We start from the raw sequence: 18,365 nt of genomic DNA on the forward strand, positions 1-18,365 counted from the left end.
TCTCTAGACAAGCATATGAGCTCTGTCTACGGAGTTCATCCCCTATCTCCTCCCAATACCTATCCGGTTTAGAGGTACATCCCCTATCTTCCCCTAAACCGCGGAGTACATCCCCTATCTCCTCCTCTACACATAACGTATACAAACACAATGGTTCTATATACAATCACCCAATACATACAAATAATGTATTCTATCAACCGTCAAGTTCCATGACACATTCCATTGATTAGTTTCCGTTTACCTAATCATCATGCATTGTCTACAACAATCTCGACTATCCTCCACCGATAGCCCAAAGCAGTTATTTCTAAAACAGAAAATAAATGCACAAATGGATATTCAATCAACATTTCATTTCCTCATTTCTCACCAATTAATTATCCCAATTAATTAAACAATGTAATTAGGCCATTTTCCATAATTACCATTTCAACCCTTAGGTCCCATTTTCATCAATGATTCAACAATCATTCTATTTTTCTATGCCAAACATGCATCTAGGTTTATTATGAATAAAACCCCAACTTTTGTAAAAATACACAAAAGCCCCAAACTTTCACAAATTTACCAAACCAAGCCCAACATCTCAAAATACCAAAATTTAAAGACAAAACCCATAGAGAGGAGTAGGTTATCCCTACCTCAAATTCGGAGTCCCAAAGGAGAAGACGACAAAACCCAACGTGCTCCAAAACCCGAGATTTTCAGATTAAAATGAAGCCCTCGACGATCAACAACTTTTTTGTAAAGGCCAAAGGTGAGTAAATCACTCCTACTAGATCAAAACCTAGAGAGAAGGTAGAGTCTAGAGTGAGAGGCTCAACAATGGTGATTTTGGAAAAGTAAGAGAGAGAAGAGAAAGTGAAAAAGTGATTTGAAAAGTCACAATTTCGGGATTTAAACCCAGTCTTCCGCTCGAGCGTAAAACACCCCGCTCGAGCGGCCACTCACAGACTTCCGCTCGAGCGGCCAACCTCCCGCTCGAGCGCAGAATGCACTCGCCCAGCACTTTTGCAGAACCAGGCCTCCGCTCGAGCTCCCAATCCCTACGCTCGAGCTCACAACACTGCACAACAAGATACTGGATGGATGTATTCCCCGCTCGAGCGCCAACACCTCCGCTCGAGCGGACAGGCCAAAAATCTGGGCAACTAGTTTTGGTTTCTAAACTCAACCAACCTGAAACAAACCTGCCCAACACATCCCATAACTCAAATACTAAGTAAAAAGGATGCAAACAAGATGATAGACAACTACCAACATCCACGGACACATGTCCGGATCACGGTATAACAAGGGTAAACCCGGGATCGCTATAACCTCCCCCCCTTAAAGAATTTCGTCCCCGAAATTAAACACAAGTTTTCAAAAACAAGTTTTCCTCCATTTTAAACAATGTTACATTTTAACATTCAACAATTCGACCCATTACCGGTCATCCCATCCCTTAACAAGAGACATATCACAATATGTAAACAACATATGTATTTTCAACATGCATTAACATTATGCACTATCTTTCCAATTTCAACAATATATTCAACACATATAGTGTCACATTCAACTTCCATATGAGGCAAGTTCCAAACATACTTCTAATAATCAAAACATTTTCAATGTTTCACAACTTAAGACATATATAAAAGCTCTTAAGTTCAACAAAAAGTAAAATTTAAATACAAGATTACATATCAACAAATAAGTCCGGATATTTCTCACGGACTCCCGACTCACGTTCCCAAGTGGCTTCCTCCACTCCGTGATGTTTCCACAAGACTTTCACCAAAGGAATGGTCTTGCCACGCAGGACCTGATCCCGCCTATCCAAGACCCGTACCGGTCTCTCCTCATACGAGGCATCCTCATCTACCTCTAAATCAGTCCAATCCAACACATGTGATGGATCTGGCTCATACTTCCGAAGCATACTCACATGAAACACGTCATGCACTCCGGACAACTGCGGTGGTAAGGCTAATCGATAAGCAACCTCACCAATCCTCTCAAGGATCTCAAAAGGACCAATAAACCGAGGGGATAACTTCCCACTCTTCCCAAACCTCATCAGGCCTCGTCTAGGTGATATCTTCAGAAAGACATGATCACCTACCTCAAACGCCAAAGGCCTCCTCCTACGGTCGGCATAACTCTTTTGTCGACTCTGGGTTGTAACAAGCCTCCTACGGATAAGCTCAACTTTCTCCGTCGTCTCCTTAACCAACTCCGGACCCAACAAAGGTGCATCACCCACCTCGGCCCAACAAACTGGAGACCTACACGGTCGGCCATACAAGGCCTCAAACGGTGCCATACCGATGCTAGACTGAAAACTGTTGTTGTAGGCAAACTCTACCAATGGCAAGTGCCTCTCCCACGTCCCACTGAAATCCAGGACACAACCCCGAAGCATATCCTCGAGGATCTGAATAGTACGCTCGGACTGCCCGTCAGTCTGAGGATGATAAGCCGTACTAAAGGTCAACTTAATGCCCAAGGCACTCTGCAAACTCTGCCACAACCTAGCAGTAAAACGAGGATCTCTATCTGAGACGATCGTCACTGGGACCCCGTGCAATCTCACTACGTCCCGAATATACAAATCGGCAAGATGATCTACCGAATCTCTCACGCGCATAGAAATAAAGTGCGCCGACTTAGTCAACCGGTCTACAACCACCCAAATAGCATCACTACCCCGCTGAGTCCTCGGAAGACCTACAACGAAGTCCATAGTGACATGCTCCCACTTCCACTCGGCAATAGGCAAGGGTTGCAACAAACCCGCTGGCCTCTGATGCTCGGCCTTCACTTGCTGGCAAGTAAGGCACTTCGATACGAAAACAACCACATCTCTTTTCATACCCCGCCACCAAAACTGGCGACCCAAATCCTGATACATCTTAGTACCTCCCGGATGCACCGCAAGGCGCGAATGGTGAAACTCTCGGAGTACTTCCTCTCGGTAGGCCTCCGGTACAAACAAACGGTCTCGGTATCTCACACTCAGGTCGGGATACACCGTCAAACCCTTCTCAACTTTCCCACTGGAGACCTTCTCTCGGAGTGATTCTACCTCAAGGTCACCTCTCTGTGCCTCTAACACTCTAATCACAAGTGTAGGCTGCGCAACAACAGAAAACAAGGCCGCAGCCTCGACAGATTCGCCCAGTAGCAAATCAAACTCGCCAAGTGCTCCCAACATCTCCCATTCCCGGATGGCTATACAAGCTACATCACTAATGGTTTTCCTACTAAGGGCATCGGCCACAACATTGGCCTTTCCCGGATGATAATGCAACTCAAAATCATAATCCTCGATGAACTCCATCCATCTCCTCTGCCTCAAATTCAAGTCTCTCTGTGTAAACAGATACTTCAAACTCTTATGATCCGAGAATACCTCGAACCTCTCACCATAAAGGTAGTGCCTCCAGATTTTCAAGGCAAAGATCACAGCTGCTAACTCTAGATCGTGTGTGGGGTAATTCTTCTCGTGTATTTTCAACTGACGTGAGCCATAAGCTACCACTTTCCCCTCTTGCATCAACACACAACCCAAACCCTCTCGTGAAGCATCACAATAAACCGCATAACCCAACCCTCTCTCCGGAATAATCAACACCGGAGCGGTGGTCAATCTAATTTTCAACTCTTGGAACGACTTTTCACAAGTCTCACTCCACACAAACTTGACTCCCTTCCGAGTCAGTCTAGTCAACGGTGACGCTAACCTGGAGAAATCTTTCACAAACCGACGGTAATACCCAGCTAATCCCAGAAAACTGCGGATCTCAAACACACTCTTAGGCTGTGCCCAATCTTGCACTGCCTCAACCTTGGATGTATCAACAGACACCCCTTCCCCGGATACCACGTGGCCTAAGAATTTGACTTCCCCCAGCCAGAACTCACACTTCCCAAACTTGGCATACAGCCTATGGGCTCTAAGTAACTCAAGCACCACTCTCAAGTGTGCCTCGTGCTCCTCCTCAGAAGACGAATAGATAAGGATATCGTCCACGAAAACAACCACAAATCGGTCTAAGAACTCCCGGAAAATCCGGTTCATCAAGTCCATAAAGACTGCCGGTGCATTGGTAAGTCCGAATGGCATCACCAAAAACTCATAATGGCCATACCGCGTACGGAATGCCGTCTTAGGAATATCTTCCTCCCTGACCCTCAACTGATGGTAACCCGATCTCAAGTCTATCTTAGAGAAACAACGGGAACCCTTCAACTGGTCAAACAAATCATCTATACGGGGCATAGGGTACTATTCTTAACCGTAGCCCGATTCAACTTCCGGTAGTCAATACACAATCTCAAGGCACCATCTTTCTTTTTAACAAAGAGTGCCGGTGCTCCCCACGGTGAAACACTAGGGCGAACAAAGCCCTTATCGAGCAATTCCTGGAGTTGAACTTTCAACTCAACCAACTCTGCTGGAGCAAAACGGTAAGGTGCCATAGAAATCGGCGCCGTACCAGGCATTAAATCAATAGAGAACTCTATCTCTCGGTGAGGTGGCAAACTAACAAGATCTTCGGGAAAGACATCCGAATACTCACAAACCACCCTTGGCAATACAACCTGGGTCTCACCACTCTCACCACTCTCAAAGCTGGCAAGTAGACTACTAAGCTCACTTCGCCCTCGCGAATCATACCCCGGTGGCAAAACACTACCAACCCGGTCTCCCAAGAAATGGAACCACTCCCCGCTCAAGGTACACAATGTAACCCTCTGGCGGTAGCAATCAATAACAGCCCGGTATGATGATAACCAGTCCATACCCAAAATAACATCAAAACCCTTCATGGGCATGACAACAAACGGAAAAGGAAGCCTATAATCGGCGACCTCTATATCACATCCTCTAACACCATGTTTCAGGATCAACTCACCACCCAAAGGCGATACTACACAAATAGGAGATGCTAATTGTGCTAACTCCAATTCCAAAACAGATGCAAATGCAGCAGATACAAAAGAATGAGATGCACCCGTGTCTATCAACACATTAGCAACTGAGTTGCAAAACAGAAAAGTACCTCTCACTACTGATGGAGCCGGTACTAAGTCCTGCGCGGTAACAGCATACACGCGCCCCGTAGGCCCCTGGTCTACCTGCTCACCTCTCGGAGCAAAAGACTGCTGCACAGACTGGGATGACGAAACTCCCGGATTGGCCCTCGAGGCCTGCACAGACTGAGCTGGCTGAAAACCCTGCGTCTGCCTAGAACCAGACGCTCCCGAAGTGGCACTCAACTGTGGGCAAAACCTCTTCATGTGCCCAGGTTGTCCACATTGATAACAAGTCAAGAGCTGCCCCCTGCCCAAACTCTGACTCTGCGGTCTAGCTGAAGAAGAAGCAGCTTTCTGACCCCCACCCTTCTGCGGGCACACAGATACCTTGTGACCCAGCTGGCCACACTTGTAACAGGTGAAATCCCCCTGACCACCTCTCCCGGAGCCTGCACTCGGCACTGGGAAGGTCGATCTAGCAACACCACCCTGCGACTGCTGAGGGTTATAACCCTTCTGCCTCCTGCCATCACTCTGACTATCCTGGCTCCTCTTGGAGCCTCTCTGACCCTCATCCTCCTCCTGCATCATAAGCTCCATATGAGCTGCAGCGTCCACTAGGTGTCTATACTCTCGAATATAAGACCCACCAATTCTCAACTTGAGGCCCCGCCTCAACTTCCGCTCAAACTCATAGCAACGGCGTTCCTCAGACGCCACTAGTTCAGGTGCAAACCTAGACAGACTGGTAAAAGTAGCCTCAAACTCGGCCACTGACAAGCCCTGCTGATTAAGCCGGCTAAACTGATCCCTCAGCTTCTCCCTAGCTGCTGCTGACAAAAACCTCTCCTGAAAAGCATTCACAAACGCCTCCCAAGTACCACCAACACGAGCTTTCTCGTACTTCCACCATTGACCCGCATCTCCCTTCAGTTGAAAGGATGCCAAGGTCACTTTCAGTGCTCCGTCCTCGATGCCAAGCATCTCAAACGTCTTCGTTGTCTGTTCGAGCCATTCATCTGCCTTAAGCGGCTCTTTAGGATCTCCGATAAACTCGTCCGGATTACACCGGAAGAACTCCCTCTTCAAGAAGGAAGGTCCTGTCTCAGCTGCCTGATTCCCAGCTCTAAGAATACCCAAAGCTCCTGCTATCTCTCTGGCCAAGGCACCCATAGCCTGCTGACCTACTGGCTCGGCCACATTGGCCTGCCCAACTCCCTCCTGCACTGCCGGAATCTCACCCTGTAACGGTACTTCCTGCCTCGCAGGTCTACCACGCCTAGCACCTCTTCCTCGTCCTGACATCCTAATAAAGGCAACACAGAACGTTAGCACATTCATAAATGTGCCGAAACTAAACACTCACGTCCTAGTGCATGGACAACTGTAATTCACTCCACATAAGCACATAAACACATAAGCACTTACGAACTTCATTTCCGGATAATGATAGTCCCGAGGCGTTACTAGAGTTCCGGTTAGAAACAGCGTTGATCAAGTGCTTTTCCAACAAGACTCCCAGAAACTCAAGGATCCGATCAACATCCAAGAAATTAAATCCCATACCCACATAGTCACATAAGCATGTTATCAAATAAACACATAGCATATGGTACTACATCTACGTCTCTATCAAGCGAGACAAACCCATTGTGATCCTAATCACTTCCCACGTACCCAAAGTATTCGAACCCGGTACGCTCTGATACCAAGTTGTAACGCCCTCAAAATAATAACATTAAACCCATCAGATAAGACAAGCATTTACATATAAACTAACCACATTCCTTTATTTCATTGAGTTTCATTACATAAGTATTACATGTTAACATCAAAACAAAATGCCCTACGGGCTTACAGCTTTCCAAGTTAACACTTGGTTTCAACAAAAGAGTACTAACTCGTTTACACATTAAGCCCTTGGCTTGAAGTTACATGTAATACATCAAAAGTAAAACAACTACACTATGTCCGCCTCTAGCCTTCCAAGCTATGTCCTTGGAGGTAGCATGCTTCCTGTACCTGAAAATGATATTCCCATATAGGGTGAGCCACAGCCCAGTAGAAATACACTAAACCAACCATGGACAATGACTAAAACATTAGCAATTGATAGTTGGTCAACACTGATACAATCACATAAATTACATATTTATGTCAACGACTTACAAGTCCCAATTACTTTTCATTTTCCCTTTTTCAACAGATAAGCATGCTAGCTCTATCATCATTTCCACAGATATGTATAAAAACTATATCTCACATTCAGATAAGCATAAAAGCTATATCCACATTCTCAACAGATATGTATATCAACAATATCCACAGATAAGCATACAAGCTGTATCCACACTCTACAACAGATATGTATATCAACAATATCCACAGATAAGCATACAAGCTGTATCCACACTTCACAACAGATATGTATATCAACAATATCCACAGATAAGCATACAAGCTGTATCCACACTTCACAAAGATAAGCATATGAGCTCTATCTTCACTTCTCTAGACAAGCATATGAGCTCTGTCTACGGAGTTCATCCCCTATCTCCTCCCAATACCTATCCGGTTTAGAGGTACATCCCCTATCTTCCCCTAAACCGCGGAGTACATCCCCTATCTCCTCCTCTACACATAACGTATACAAACACAATGGTTCTATATACAATCACCCAATACATACAAATAATGTATTCTATCAACCGTCAAGTTCCATGACACATTCCATTGATTAGTTTCCGTTTACCTAATCATCATGCATTGTCTACAACAATCTCGACTATCCTCCACCGATAGCCCAAAGCAGTTATTTCTAAAACAGAAAATAAATGCACAAATGGATATTCAATCAACATTTCATTTCCTCATTTCTCACCAATTAATTATCCCAATTAATTAAACAATGTAATTAGGCCATTTTCCATAATTACCATTTCAACCCTTAGGTCCCATTTTCATCAATGATTCAACAATCATTCTATTTTTCTATGCCAAACATGCATCTAGGTTTATTATGAATAAAACCCCAACTTTTGTAAAAATACACAAAAGCCCCAAACTTTCACAAATTTACCAAACCAAGCCCAACATCTCAAAATACCAAAATTTAAAGACAAAACCCATAGAGAGGAGTAGGTTATCCCTACCTCAAATTCGGAGTCCCAAAGGAGAAGACGACAAAACCCAACGTGCTCCAAAACCCGAGATTTTCAGATTAAAATGAAGCCCTCGACGATCAACAACTTTTTTGTAAAGGCCAAAGGTGAGTAAATCACTCCTACTAGATCAAAACCTAGAGAGAAGGTAGAGTCTAGAGTGAGAGGCTCAACAATGGTGATTTTGGAAAAGTAAGAGAGAGAAGAGAAAGTGAAAAAGTGATTTGAAAAGTCACAATTTCGGGATTTAAACCCAGTCTTCCGCTCGAGCGTAAAACACCCCGCTCGAGCGGCCACTCACAGACTTCCGCTCGAGCGGCCAACCTCCCGCTCGAGCGCAGAATGCACTCGCCCAGCACCTTTGCAGAACCAGGCCTCCGCTCGAGCTCCCAATCCCTACGCTCGAGCTCACAACACTGCACAACAAGATACTGGATGGATGTATTCCCCGCTCGAGCGCCAACACCTCCGCTCGAGCGGACAGGCCAAAAATCTGGGCAACTAGTTTTGGTTTCTAAACTCAACCAACCTGAAACAAACCTGCCCAACACATCCCATAACTCAAATACTAAGTAAAAAGGATGCAAACAAGATGATAGACAACTACCAACATCCACGGACACATGTCCGGATCACGGTATAACAAGGGTAAACCCGGGATCGCTATATATAATGTATTGTCAATCGATCTTATCGCCGCCATGGTATTTTCCCCGTTATTTACCACCTTTTCTTTGTAAATTATTGAATCGTTCATAGTTCTTGCCCTAAACTCTTTTATATAGTCCTCGTCTAGTTGTATATCTCTATCACTGTCTATCACCACTGTCAGTGTGGTAGGGCTGTTAGGTTCAGCGCTAGTCTCCACCCTCGTTGGATCAATTGCATTGTCACCGGCGATGAATCGCATGACGGTCAGACTGATTCCGGGATGCTCAGACATCCTCCAAGCATATGATAGCGCCTCTCTATCATCTGCTCCACCGAAGAACATGACAGCAACTTGGTGTGAAACCTGTTAGGATGTTTTAAAAAAATCAAAATTATTATTTAATTTTTTTTTTATTTTGTCTAAAGATTAGTACTGTTGAAATTAAGTTCAAAAATAGATGTACAAAATCCAATACAGAATTTATGTTAAATCATTACAGATTTAAACCCATCGATTTTTCAGTTTTGTTACAAAATAATACTCATTTATTGTGTTAGATTTATAGGGATCATGAAAAAAATGCCATGAAGATGATCATAAAAGATTCTCCACCTTTGGATTACACATACTATAAAACATCACACACTAATCAAAGGATGAAAAACCTTCATGATACATTTCATGATATTTTTTTCATGATACCTAACATTACTCTTTTTTTATTTTTAAGGTTGTGTTTAGATTATAAATATAAGAAATGATTTAAAAAGGAAAAGGAAAAATTGAGGAAAATGAAGAAAAAATTAACTTATATTTCAGTCATTACTACTGTCATTTAATTTAAATTCTAATTATTTCGTATTTTCAGTCATTTTTATTTATAATATTTGCACTTACTATTGTGATTGTTATTTTTCTAGGCTAAGAATAACAATCTCAAACTACTTTTCTTTCTAAATTATAGTAGATCTAGCAAAGAGAAGTTAGTGTTACTTGGTTTTGTCAAACAAATTGTTAATATGTTGTTCTCAACTTTTATTTTCCCTCAGTTTATATTATATTTTCTTGTCATTGTTATTATAAGATTTTATATAAATATTATTTTGATAGATTAACAAAAACCTGGTTAGAAGCACCTAAACAGACCGATCCAGTTAGCCTTCGGTCGACAAGAATCCCCACTGAGCATGGTGCATTAGCCAACACGTTCTGGTTGATGAATCGGAATGCAGCATTGGCAACCTGCATTCCTCCATCCACCGTTTGCTGTTTGTGAAAAGGAATTATGATGAAGGCAACATGCTTGTCCTCTGCCAAGTTGCAAATGTCCTCGTGCATCGTGGTGTAGGGAGAGATGGCTGTGAGAGGGTTGACAGAGACACAAGTGACGCGTTGTTTGAAGTTTTCAAAGGCATTGATAATTTGGTTGGATTGGGCTTGGGTCCGGTTGAGGGCGGGGCTACCAGAGCCTTGGGTGGAGTGGACAATAAGCATGGCAGAGACTCGATCGGTGAGCTCGACAAGGTGGAGGACGTAGATGCAAAATGGGGAATTTTTTGTGGGGTGGGAGGCTTCGAGGAGTTTGATGATTGTTGGAACATTTCGAGGGGTGTGGATGCAAACTAGTACTCGAAGTTCGGCTTCAGGTTTAAGTATCTGGATTGATCTTCGTTTGTAGGGGGCAAACCTTTTTGATGGTTTGTAGATTGTGGTTACAATTGGAGTGATGATCGTAGTCATGGCTACAGCTACAATGGTCATGATTGCAAATGCTCTGTCATCTAACACCTGCACAACAAAATGGAAAATGAGACTCTCAATTGTGAATTTTTTGTGTAGTGCCATAAAAACAGGATTTTTTCATAAATTTTCTTTGGGGATAAGATTGTGAGATTGGATTGTCAATTTGAATTTTGTGTTTGGATATAATAGTAGATTAAATTATAATTGTAGTTATTATTACAAAGATTGAATTGTTATCTATAGTCCGGGTTGGGCTCCCTATCCAGCCCGCAACTAATATGCCCAATTCCTCATATATGGATTGAGTTTTATGAACTTTGACCAGTTAACGAGTTAGACCGGGCTGGACTTGCTTAGCAAATTGAAACCATATTCCACTCATATGCCCTACGTTTATTAGTTAAAATCAAAATGAATCGGGCTTGACCGAGACCATTAGACTTATAGTATTACCATTTGTACTTTTTCCATTTTCAACATTTAATATTTCCATTAGTTTGTTTGTTTGTTTGTTTGTTTTTTTTTTTTTAAACTTGTTTCATGTATTTTCATTTATTTTTTTCTTTTCCTTGTTACATTTCTCATATAATCGAACGATGATCCCGTAACATAATAAATATTACTGTTGGAATGGAATTGAGCCATTTGACTGTGTGGATTAATAAGTTATGGAAATGCATTCTTGTGAGTTTTAGTGTCATTTGGGCTTTCTTTAATTTCATGATAATAGGCCCAATTGAATATGGGTTCAAAATTAGGCAATAAGTAAATCGGTGGACAGTGTTGAGTTTGTGCACGAGAATTATTTTCAGTGGACAATTTGGGTTATGGGCTAATGGGATGGTCGGGTTGAGTTTTCCTGTGCTAGATTTTACGGACTTAACTTATGGGCGGGCTCAGATTACAAATTCTTGATCAAAGTCTTAAATTATCTTTTATGAGTTGGGTTGGAATGGGCTGGGCATTGAAGTGGGTCGAGCCGGGTCAGGCCAGGCCATATGATAGGTGGGCTAGACTTGGAAATGTTGGGTTTTCTACTTGCGGGCCCACTTGATGACCCTTATGAGAGGCCAACTATAAGGACTATGAGTTTTATTTGTCCCTGTATTTATGCACCTATTTCTATAGATTTTATCATGGTTATAAAAAAAAAAATGAATTTCTAACCTCATTTTCTTACTACAAAACAAAAAGAAAAAGAAGAAGAAAGAAGTAGTAGTAGTGAAAATTTATTCATGTAGGATCCATAACTTTGTTGTCTAGTGTTTTAAAGATGGAACTAAAAAATTGGTTTAGGTATGACATTTTTTCTTTCAAAACTGTTAGACATACTAAAAGAACTATCAAAATTTCTACACAATTATTATGTAAAATTTTTAATAATTTTTTTGGGTCTTAGTTTTGTGAATAATTGAAAAGGTTTCAAGAAGCAAGTACCTGTTGTTCCCTACCAACATTAAGCACAATCATTTCAACAAGGCCTTTGGTATTCATCAGTAAACCTAGTGTAAACGCTTCATAAAATGGCATTTGGTAATACATTGTAACAACTAGAGTCCCTGCAATTTTCCCAAGAAAAGCAAGAACAATAACCAGAATCAAGTACCCCCATGTTATAGCCCTTGTGATCGCCAAAAAATTGGTTTTCAACCCACTCATGGAGAAAAACAGAGGAAGCAAAAGCCCCGAAACAAAGTCCTCAAGCTTTTCAACGAGCATGACACTAAGTTGTCCATTCGGGATAACTAGACCAAACATGAAAGCTCCAAACACAGAATGTGTCACAATAGCATCGGTTATAAACCCTGCTACCATAACCCTGGTGAGAATCAAACATACATAGAATTCGCTTATCGCTTCCCCTTTTGGGGTTCGCTTCATCATCCATGTGACCAGCGGTCTCACAAGGAATATGCAACAAACCACGAAAGCCACGCTTGATACGATCACCCAGAGTGCGGCCATTGAAGTTGTGTCATTTTCGGCTAAGGCAATAGCGATAGCTAATAGAATCCAAGCACACACGTCGTTGATAAGAGTGGATGCCATGGCGATCCTGGCTATATTGGAGCTGAGGAGTTTGAGCTCAGCTAGGATGCAAGCGAAGACAAGGAAGGCGGTGACTGAGAGAGCCACACCAAGGAAGAGGATGACGATGGCTTGGTTTTTTGTGGAGGTGTGTGATTTTTGTTGCAAGATGAAGGAGAAGGAGATGCCGATGATGAAAGGTAGTATCATGCCTCCAATGGCTATGGCTAGGGCTTTTCTTCCAGTGCGGTGAATTACAGCTGGGTCCATTTCTACTTCGATGAGGAAGAGGAAGTAGAGGAGACCAACGTTTGCCATTGTTTCTAGGACCATTACACTTCTTAGAGGGAACATTGCTTTTGCAAATTCTTCACTCTGTCCTAATATTGAAGGACCTAGTACCACTCCACCCTGTGAGCATTGAGCAAGTCATAGGTGATTCTAATTAGTCATAAGTTTATCACTGCTGGAAAATAGACTTTTAGTGGCGTTTAAAAAACGCCGCTATAAGTGCCAAAAACGCCTCAAAATCCTTTTGCGATGCTTAGCACCAAACGTCGAGGACGTGGCCGTCGCTATAGCTTTGTGGCGTTTTAAAAACGTCGTGATATTAGTATAGGCGGCATTTTAAAAATGCCACGAAATGTCCTAAATAACAGTACCATGACATCACTGTGATATTTAGCGATGTTTTTAAAACGCCATGATATCTTTTTAAAAACATATGACCGTTAGATTTAGGGTTTAAGTGACATTTTGAAAAACGCCGTGATATCCTTTTTCATTTTTTTTTTGAAATTGTGCTAATTTTAAACCCGTTAAGAAGTATTCAGAGATTCTGAGACAATTTTCAAACTGCTCTGCAAAAGAAAAACATTATTATAAATGCTTATAGTATGGTAATTTTAAAGAACTCAGTTGAACAGAAGCTAGTGTAAAAAGAAATTGTTGGAGTTCCTAATAATACATCCAAATGCACAATTCATGTAGTCAAGTAGTCTAAGAGAATACAACAATGAAAGCTTTCCATAAAAAGCAATCTGCCTTCTGAAGCGATGCTCATCACGTGCAACCATTCCACGCATGTCAGCCTGAATAGAAATAGCACAGGAGCATAATTCTTTATAAGCTTTCCTAGCAAGATGCATACGAAAATCTCTCTGAATTATCAGACAAGAAGCTTCTCTCCTAATGTTCTCGTAAACTTCCCGAGCAAGTTGTCCTGTAATCAGCACAAGGAAAAAATCATTGAGTTATATACTTTCAAGACCTCAACAATGAGCTAATTAAAGAAGTTCAGTTGAAAAGACACATCTAACACAATTAACTACCTCTACACACATATTGAATCCGACCAATAAAGAATCTTTGCATCTTATAATTTGTAAGTTACAAAGGGTACCAGGCCAATAACAAGTGCTGTGATATAATCATTTAACATACACAAAATAGGTTCAGAACAACAGCCGAGCAAATCTGAATGCCATTCTCATGGGTAAACTCTTCTCAGATACAGAATTTACGGCAACAGCCTCTGTGACATCAAGCAGATGTTGAATTACTTCACACTCACCCACATCGGAGTAAAATCAATATTATAGCATAATCACAAGTAGGATAGGTAGGAATATTCCCATGTAGGATCTCAATATGAACAATCATGGTATAAACTATAAAGTTCTCTCATAAAGAAAAATATATGGAAAAACCATAGAAGGCGAGATACCATAATCTCATAGACTCAACTGAAATTTAGGTACACTAAGGGTTTCCATTACCTCCCTTGCTCATTTTAAAAAACCAGCTAGAAAGTGGAAAGCATAATAAAGTTCACACAAACCTTGTTGGCTAATCCTTGGGAAACAGCAAGACCTTCAGCCATTTGGGCTTGGATGGGGCTCAGGGTGATGCCTTGGCATTGGGCTTCATATTTCCTAGCTAGATATCTAGAACTGCCTCCAATTCCACATCCAACATCAACAATACGCTTAGGTCTCTTCATTGGCTCCTCTGCAAACCAATTCATCAAAACATTAAAATATAAAAAAAAGAAACATGTAGAAGGTGACCTCCATTCACAAATATGCATATGAGAGAATAGTGAATCATGAATCATCAGATTCACTTTATTTAGCATATTATATAACTTTATATATACATCTATAAACTATAAACACATAAAAATACATACAGGATTTAGAATGAAATAAATATCAACATTACTAAATTATATATGTGTATATAGTATATACATATAAAACCACCTGTATCAATATAATTGATTGATCATTAACAAAACCTCAAGCTCAGAAGCAACAACAAAGCCCAGATGGAGAGCAATGACTAGCAGAAAACACTACCTTAAAGGTTTCTGTAGCATCGGCAGCAACATCGAAATTTGCAAGTTGTATATAGTCAAAAGCAATCAAACGTGAATAAACCTATTGCCTCTGCAGATTTGCAGCCAGTAGGGTGGCATCCTCACGGGCCTATTAAAAATAATCTTTTCATGATAAGCAACAGCAATTAAGAAAATTAAACAAAACACAAAAGTATGAGTGAGAAAAAAATATTCATTAACTCAACCATGAAGAAAATAGACAAATAAATTAATGAAGCTAATTCTATTCTGCATCTTGACATAGTTACCAACCAATTAGATGATATTCCATACTCAATGGAGATCAATGGTTCTTGCTTTTAAAGCGCACACATAAATTTAATTGGATTTATTAAGCAATTTTCACTCTGCTAAGATGTAATGAAAGGCTGGAGTTACTAAATTTACACTAAATTACACTGACAGCAACTGAAAGAGTCAATAATTACCTGTCTCAGTGAAGAGATTGCTTTTCTCCTTCAAGAAAGTAGCACGATTAGAGCCTTCCAACAATGTCTACTCTATTAGGACTTCCAAAATCATATATGGTCATAGTTGAGTTGGAGAGTTGACAAGAAATTAAAAACTTTACAATGATTAAAACAAATTCCACCATCTAAAATAGGTAAATAATTGCAAGCTCCAGCACCATAACACAGTTACTTGAATTGAACAACATACCTGACTGGGTTCACCTCATAACCTTCACAAATAAAAATTGGACTGAGAGACTAACACTCTTCAGTAGATCTTTTAGCATTTTGTAATGCTCAATTATTTCTTCATTGGTAGGATATATGATGAATCTGCTATACAATTAAAGGAAGCATGAAAACTATAAATTTGTCTTAAGTTAAGAAATTTCTCCACACAAGAAATTCAACTATATTGAAATTGAAAGCTCTTTGCACCTCCTCTCCAGCTGAAGCTTGGAAAATAGCATCAGGCACTGTTGTTGGAAAAAAATGATGCCCCAACTACCTAAATCCTCTTCCAGAGGAGCTCCTACTTGAAAAAGAGTGGCGAAGAATTTCCAAACAAATGATTAGAACCAAGAACATTAATACTATAAGCGTAAATTTAACACCAGAAATTTTTGATAACCTGTTTCTTTGAGCTTCATAACTTATGCAAGCACCCAGAAATTTTTGATAACCTGTTTCTCTGAGCGTCATAACTTATACCAGGTCCCGTCTTCTTTTTCACCCAACTCACAATAGCATCCCTACAAAAGATGAGTAATAAGACAATAAGACAATAGTATTGTTCCATATTGTTCCAATCACCTACATGAAGACAAATTGATCCAAATGAATTCCAAGGAACAAAAGTAAAAACCAGAAATTTTCCACTACAGAGAAAATATATGAGCTACCACCGCAAATTACCACAAGTATAGCATACCAATATGTAACAGAATTCGAAACCAACTAAATAAAATTTATAGGCCAACAATCTCTAGATCAAGGAGAGATGGGCAGGCTGACAAAGCTACACAAAGTGATGCGTTATTCATTCTTTCAATATTGTAAAGGTGCAACCTCCTCAAAAGAACCCTTCAAGTTCCAAGACAAAGAAACAAAGTCAATATAATATATATATATATATTATATGGCGAGAATTTCCCTGGGCATGGGCACATGCACCAATAAGGAATTTTAGATAAGCCCAAAAAATCCCCATCGTGCTTAAGACAAATTTATAGTATATATATATATTATCCAACCCCTTCTATTGACCCACCAAAAATATACCAATGATAATATACAAGAAAATTTCCTTAGAACCATACCCAGGAGGATCGATGTCCGCACTCAAAGAGCCCAAACAGGACCTAGTGAGAATACATGACGTTGTTTGAATTGCTGAATTCTAGGGTCTACAGTTTAATGTTTCAATTAATTACTTCAATCAATCATCTAAGAATAAAAAAATCAACTAAATTAGGAAATATATTGTTATTGGTCCCAGCAAAATATAACTATTGATATTGGAGAAGCACTAAAATCAAACTTGTCTTATTTAATTCTAAAATAAGACTAAAATATCAAATATTACCATGAACATTCATTTTTATTTCTTATCTCTTATATATATATATATGTCTATATATCTGTATAAACCCTATCACTTATAAATCATTATCCATAATATACTATATCATCTTTCATTTTTATTAATATTGTCATTTTTAAAGTTGTAAAATTAATACAGAAGGTGTTTACTATAAAATTTAGAGAGACACACCCATTTTCCCTAACAGAACGCCTAAAAACAGCCCTTGCTTCTCCAGGTTTTCCCTCATTCCTTTTGTCCATGTTTCGGGCCTGACAACACACAACACGATGAATGGAAGAAGCAGAAACACTTTGAAAAAATCTAGAAATCCCCTAGATGTTGATTTGTGATTATGTATCAATTTTAAGCAGAATATAACAATCTCAATCAAACAATCAAGACAAAAAGACACAACTATTTAACGTGGAAAAAACCACAATTGGACACCTCCAACTGTGATAAAAAAACCATGGGCAACAACCACAAGAACAATCCACTAAGAAGATTTAAAGGAATTACAAAGGTATACTCTCAATTACCTAGCGAATCCACAACGCCTAATTGAACCAACCTCTATGTGCCTCTTCCAACCCCATCTTCACCTCGGAATTGTCTTTCCAAAGAGCCACTCCAGGATCCACCGAAGCTTCAGGCTCGAATTCTTCAGACTCCACCGAAGAACAACTCTCTCTTTTGTGTATAACAAACCAAACCTTTGATGTACTCTCTTTAAATCATGAGTTGAATACTCAATAAAAACATCAAAGAAAACTAACAAAATATCCCCAGATATAATCCTTAAGAACCAAAAAGAAGATCTGGAGGAGTTCAATCAATCACTTAGTTTTGGGAGAAAACCAAGTATTTATAGAGAACCAAAAGTAATCCTAGATTGGGAAGAAAACAAACTCCTTGAGAAATCTGGATTCTGAGGCTCGCTCGAGCGAAGCTTTTTTGGCTCGAGTGAGTAGTGTATTTTTCGTGATTTCTACTATTGCCTTGGCTCGAGCGACGAATCCTTGGCTCGAGCGAGGAATACACTCTTTCAGGTTTTTGTATGGACGCAATCCTTGGCTCGAGCGCGCATTCCTTGGCTCGAGCGAGCAAGCCCTAGCTCGAGCGATAATTCCTTGGCTCGAGCGAGCTCAACCCCCGTAATAATCAGCGAACTGGCAATCTTGAAAGCATTAACATCACAAACTTCTCTGCATGGTTCGATTCGGGTTTGGATTCGCATCTAATAAACCCATAGCCTCACTAAAATAAAAGTGTGAAAATAAATACATCTCAAAGGAGTTTTGTCAAATGGGGT

The 18,365-nt window shown here is 40.5% G+C and overlaps 1 protein-coding gene across 1 annotated transcript in view; it reads right to left on the reverse strand.

Annotated features, from left to right (window-relative positions):
* The window catches only part of LOC145805430 (cation/H(+) antiporter 15-like), a 31,276-nt gene that overhangs the window by 8,612 nt on the left and 4,299 nt on the right, over window positions 1-18,365 (reverse strand). Inside the window, exons 6-16 of the mRNA XM_082900566.1 lie at window positions 17,243-17,322; window positions 16,152-16,220; window positions 15,732-15,801; window positions 15,445-15,511; window positions 14,456-14,625; window positions 13,790-13,837; window positions 13,627-13,706; window positions 13,472-13,475; window positions 12,025-13,026; window positions 9,967-10,632; window positions 8,860-9,207 (exon numbers count right to left, since the gene is read on the reverse strand). Of these exons, the coding sequence (XP_082756692.1) occupies window positions 8,860-9,207; window positions 9,967-10,632; window positions 12,025-13,026; window positions 13,472-13,475; window positions 13,627-13,706; window positions 13,790-13,837; window positions 14,456-14,625; window positions 15,445-15,511; window positions 15,732-15,801; window positions 16,152-16,220; window positions 17,243-17,322 (2,604 nt within the window). The remainder of the gene's footprint in view (window positions 1-8,859; window positions 9,208-9,966; window positions 10,633-12,024; window positions 13,027-13,471; window positions 13,476-13,626; window positions 13,707-13,789; window positions 13,838-14,455; window positions 14,626-15,444; window positions 15,512-15,731; window positions 15,802-16,151; window positions 16,221-17,242; window positions 17,323-18,365) is intronic.

Source organism: Camellia sinensis, chromosome 13, assembly GCF_055761805.1.
Source record: "Camellia sinensis isolate YWXY chromosome 13, ASM5576180v1, whole genome shotgun sequence".
Lineage (NCBI taxonomy): Eukaryota > Viridiplantae > Streptophyta > Magnoliopsida > Ericales > Theaceae > Camellia > Camellia sinensis.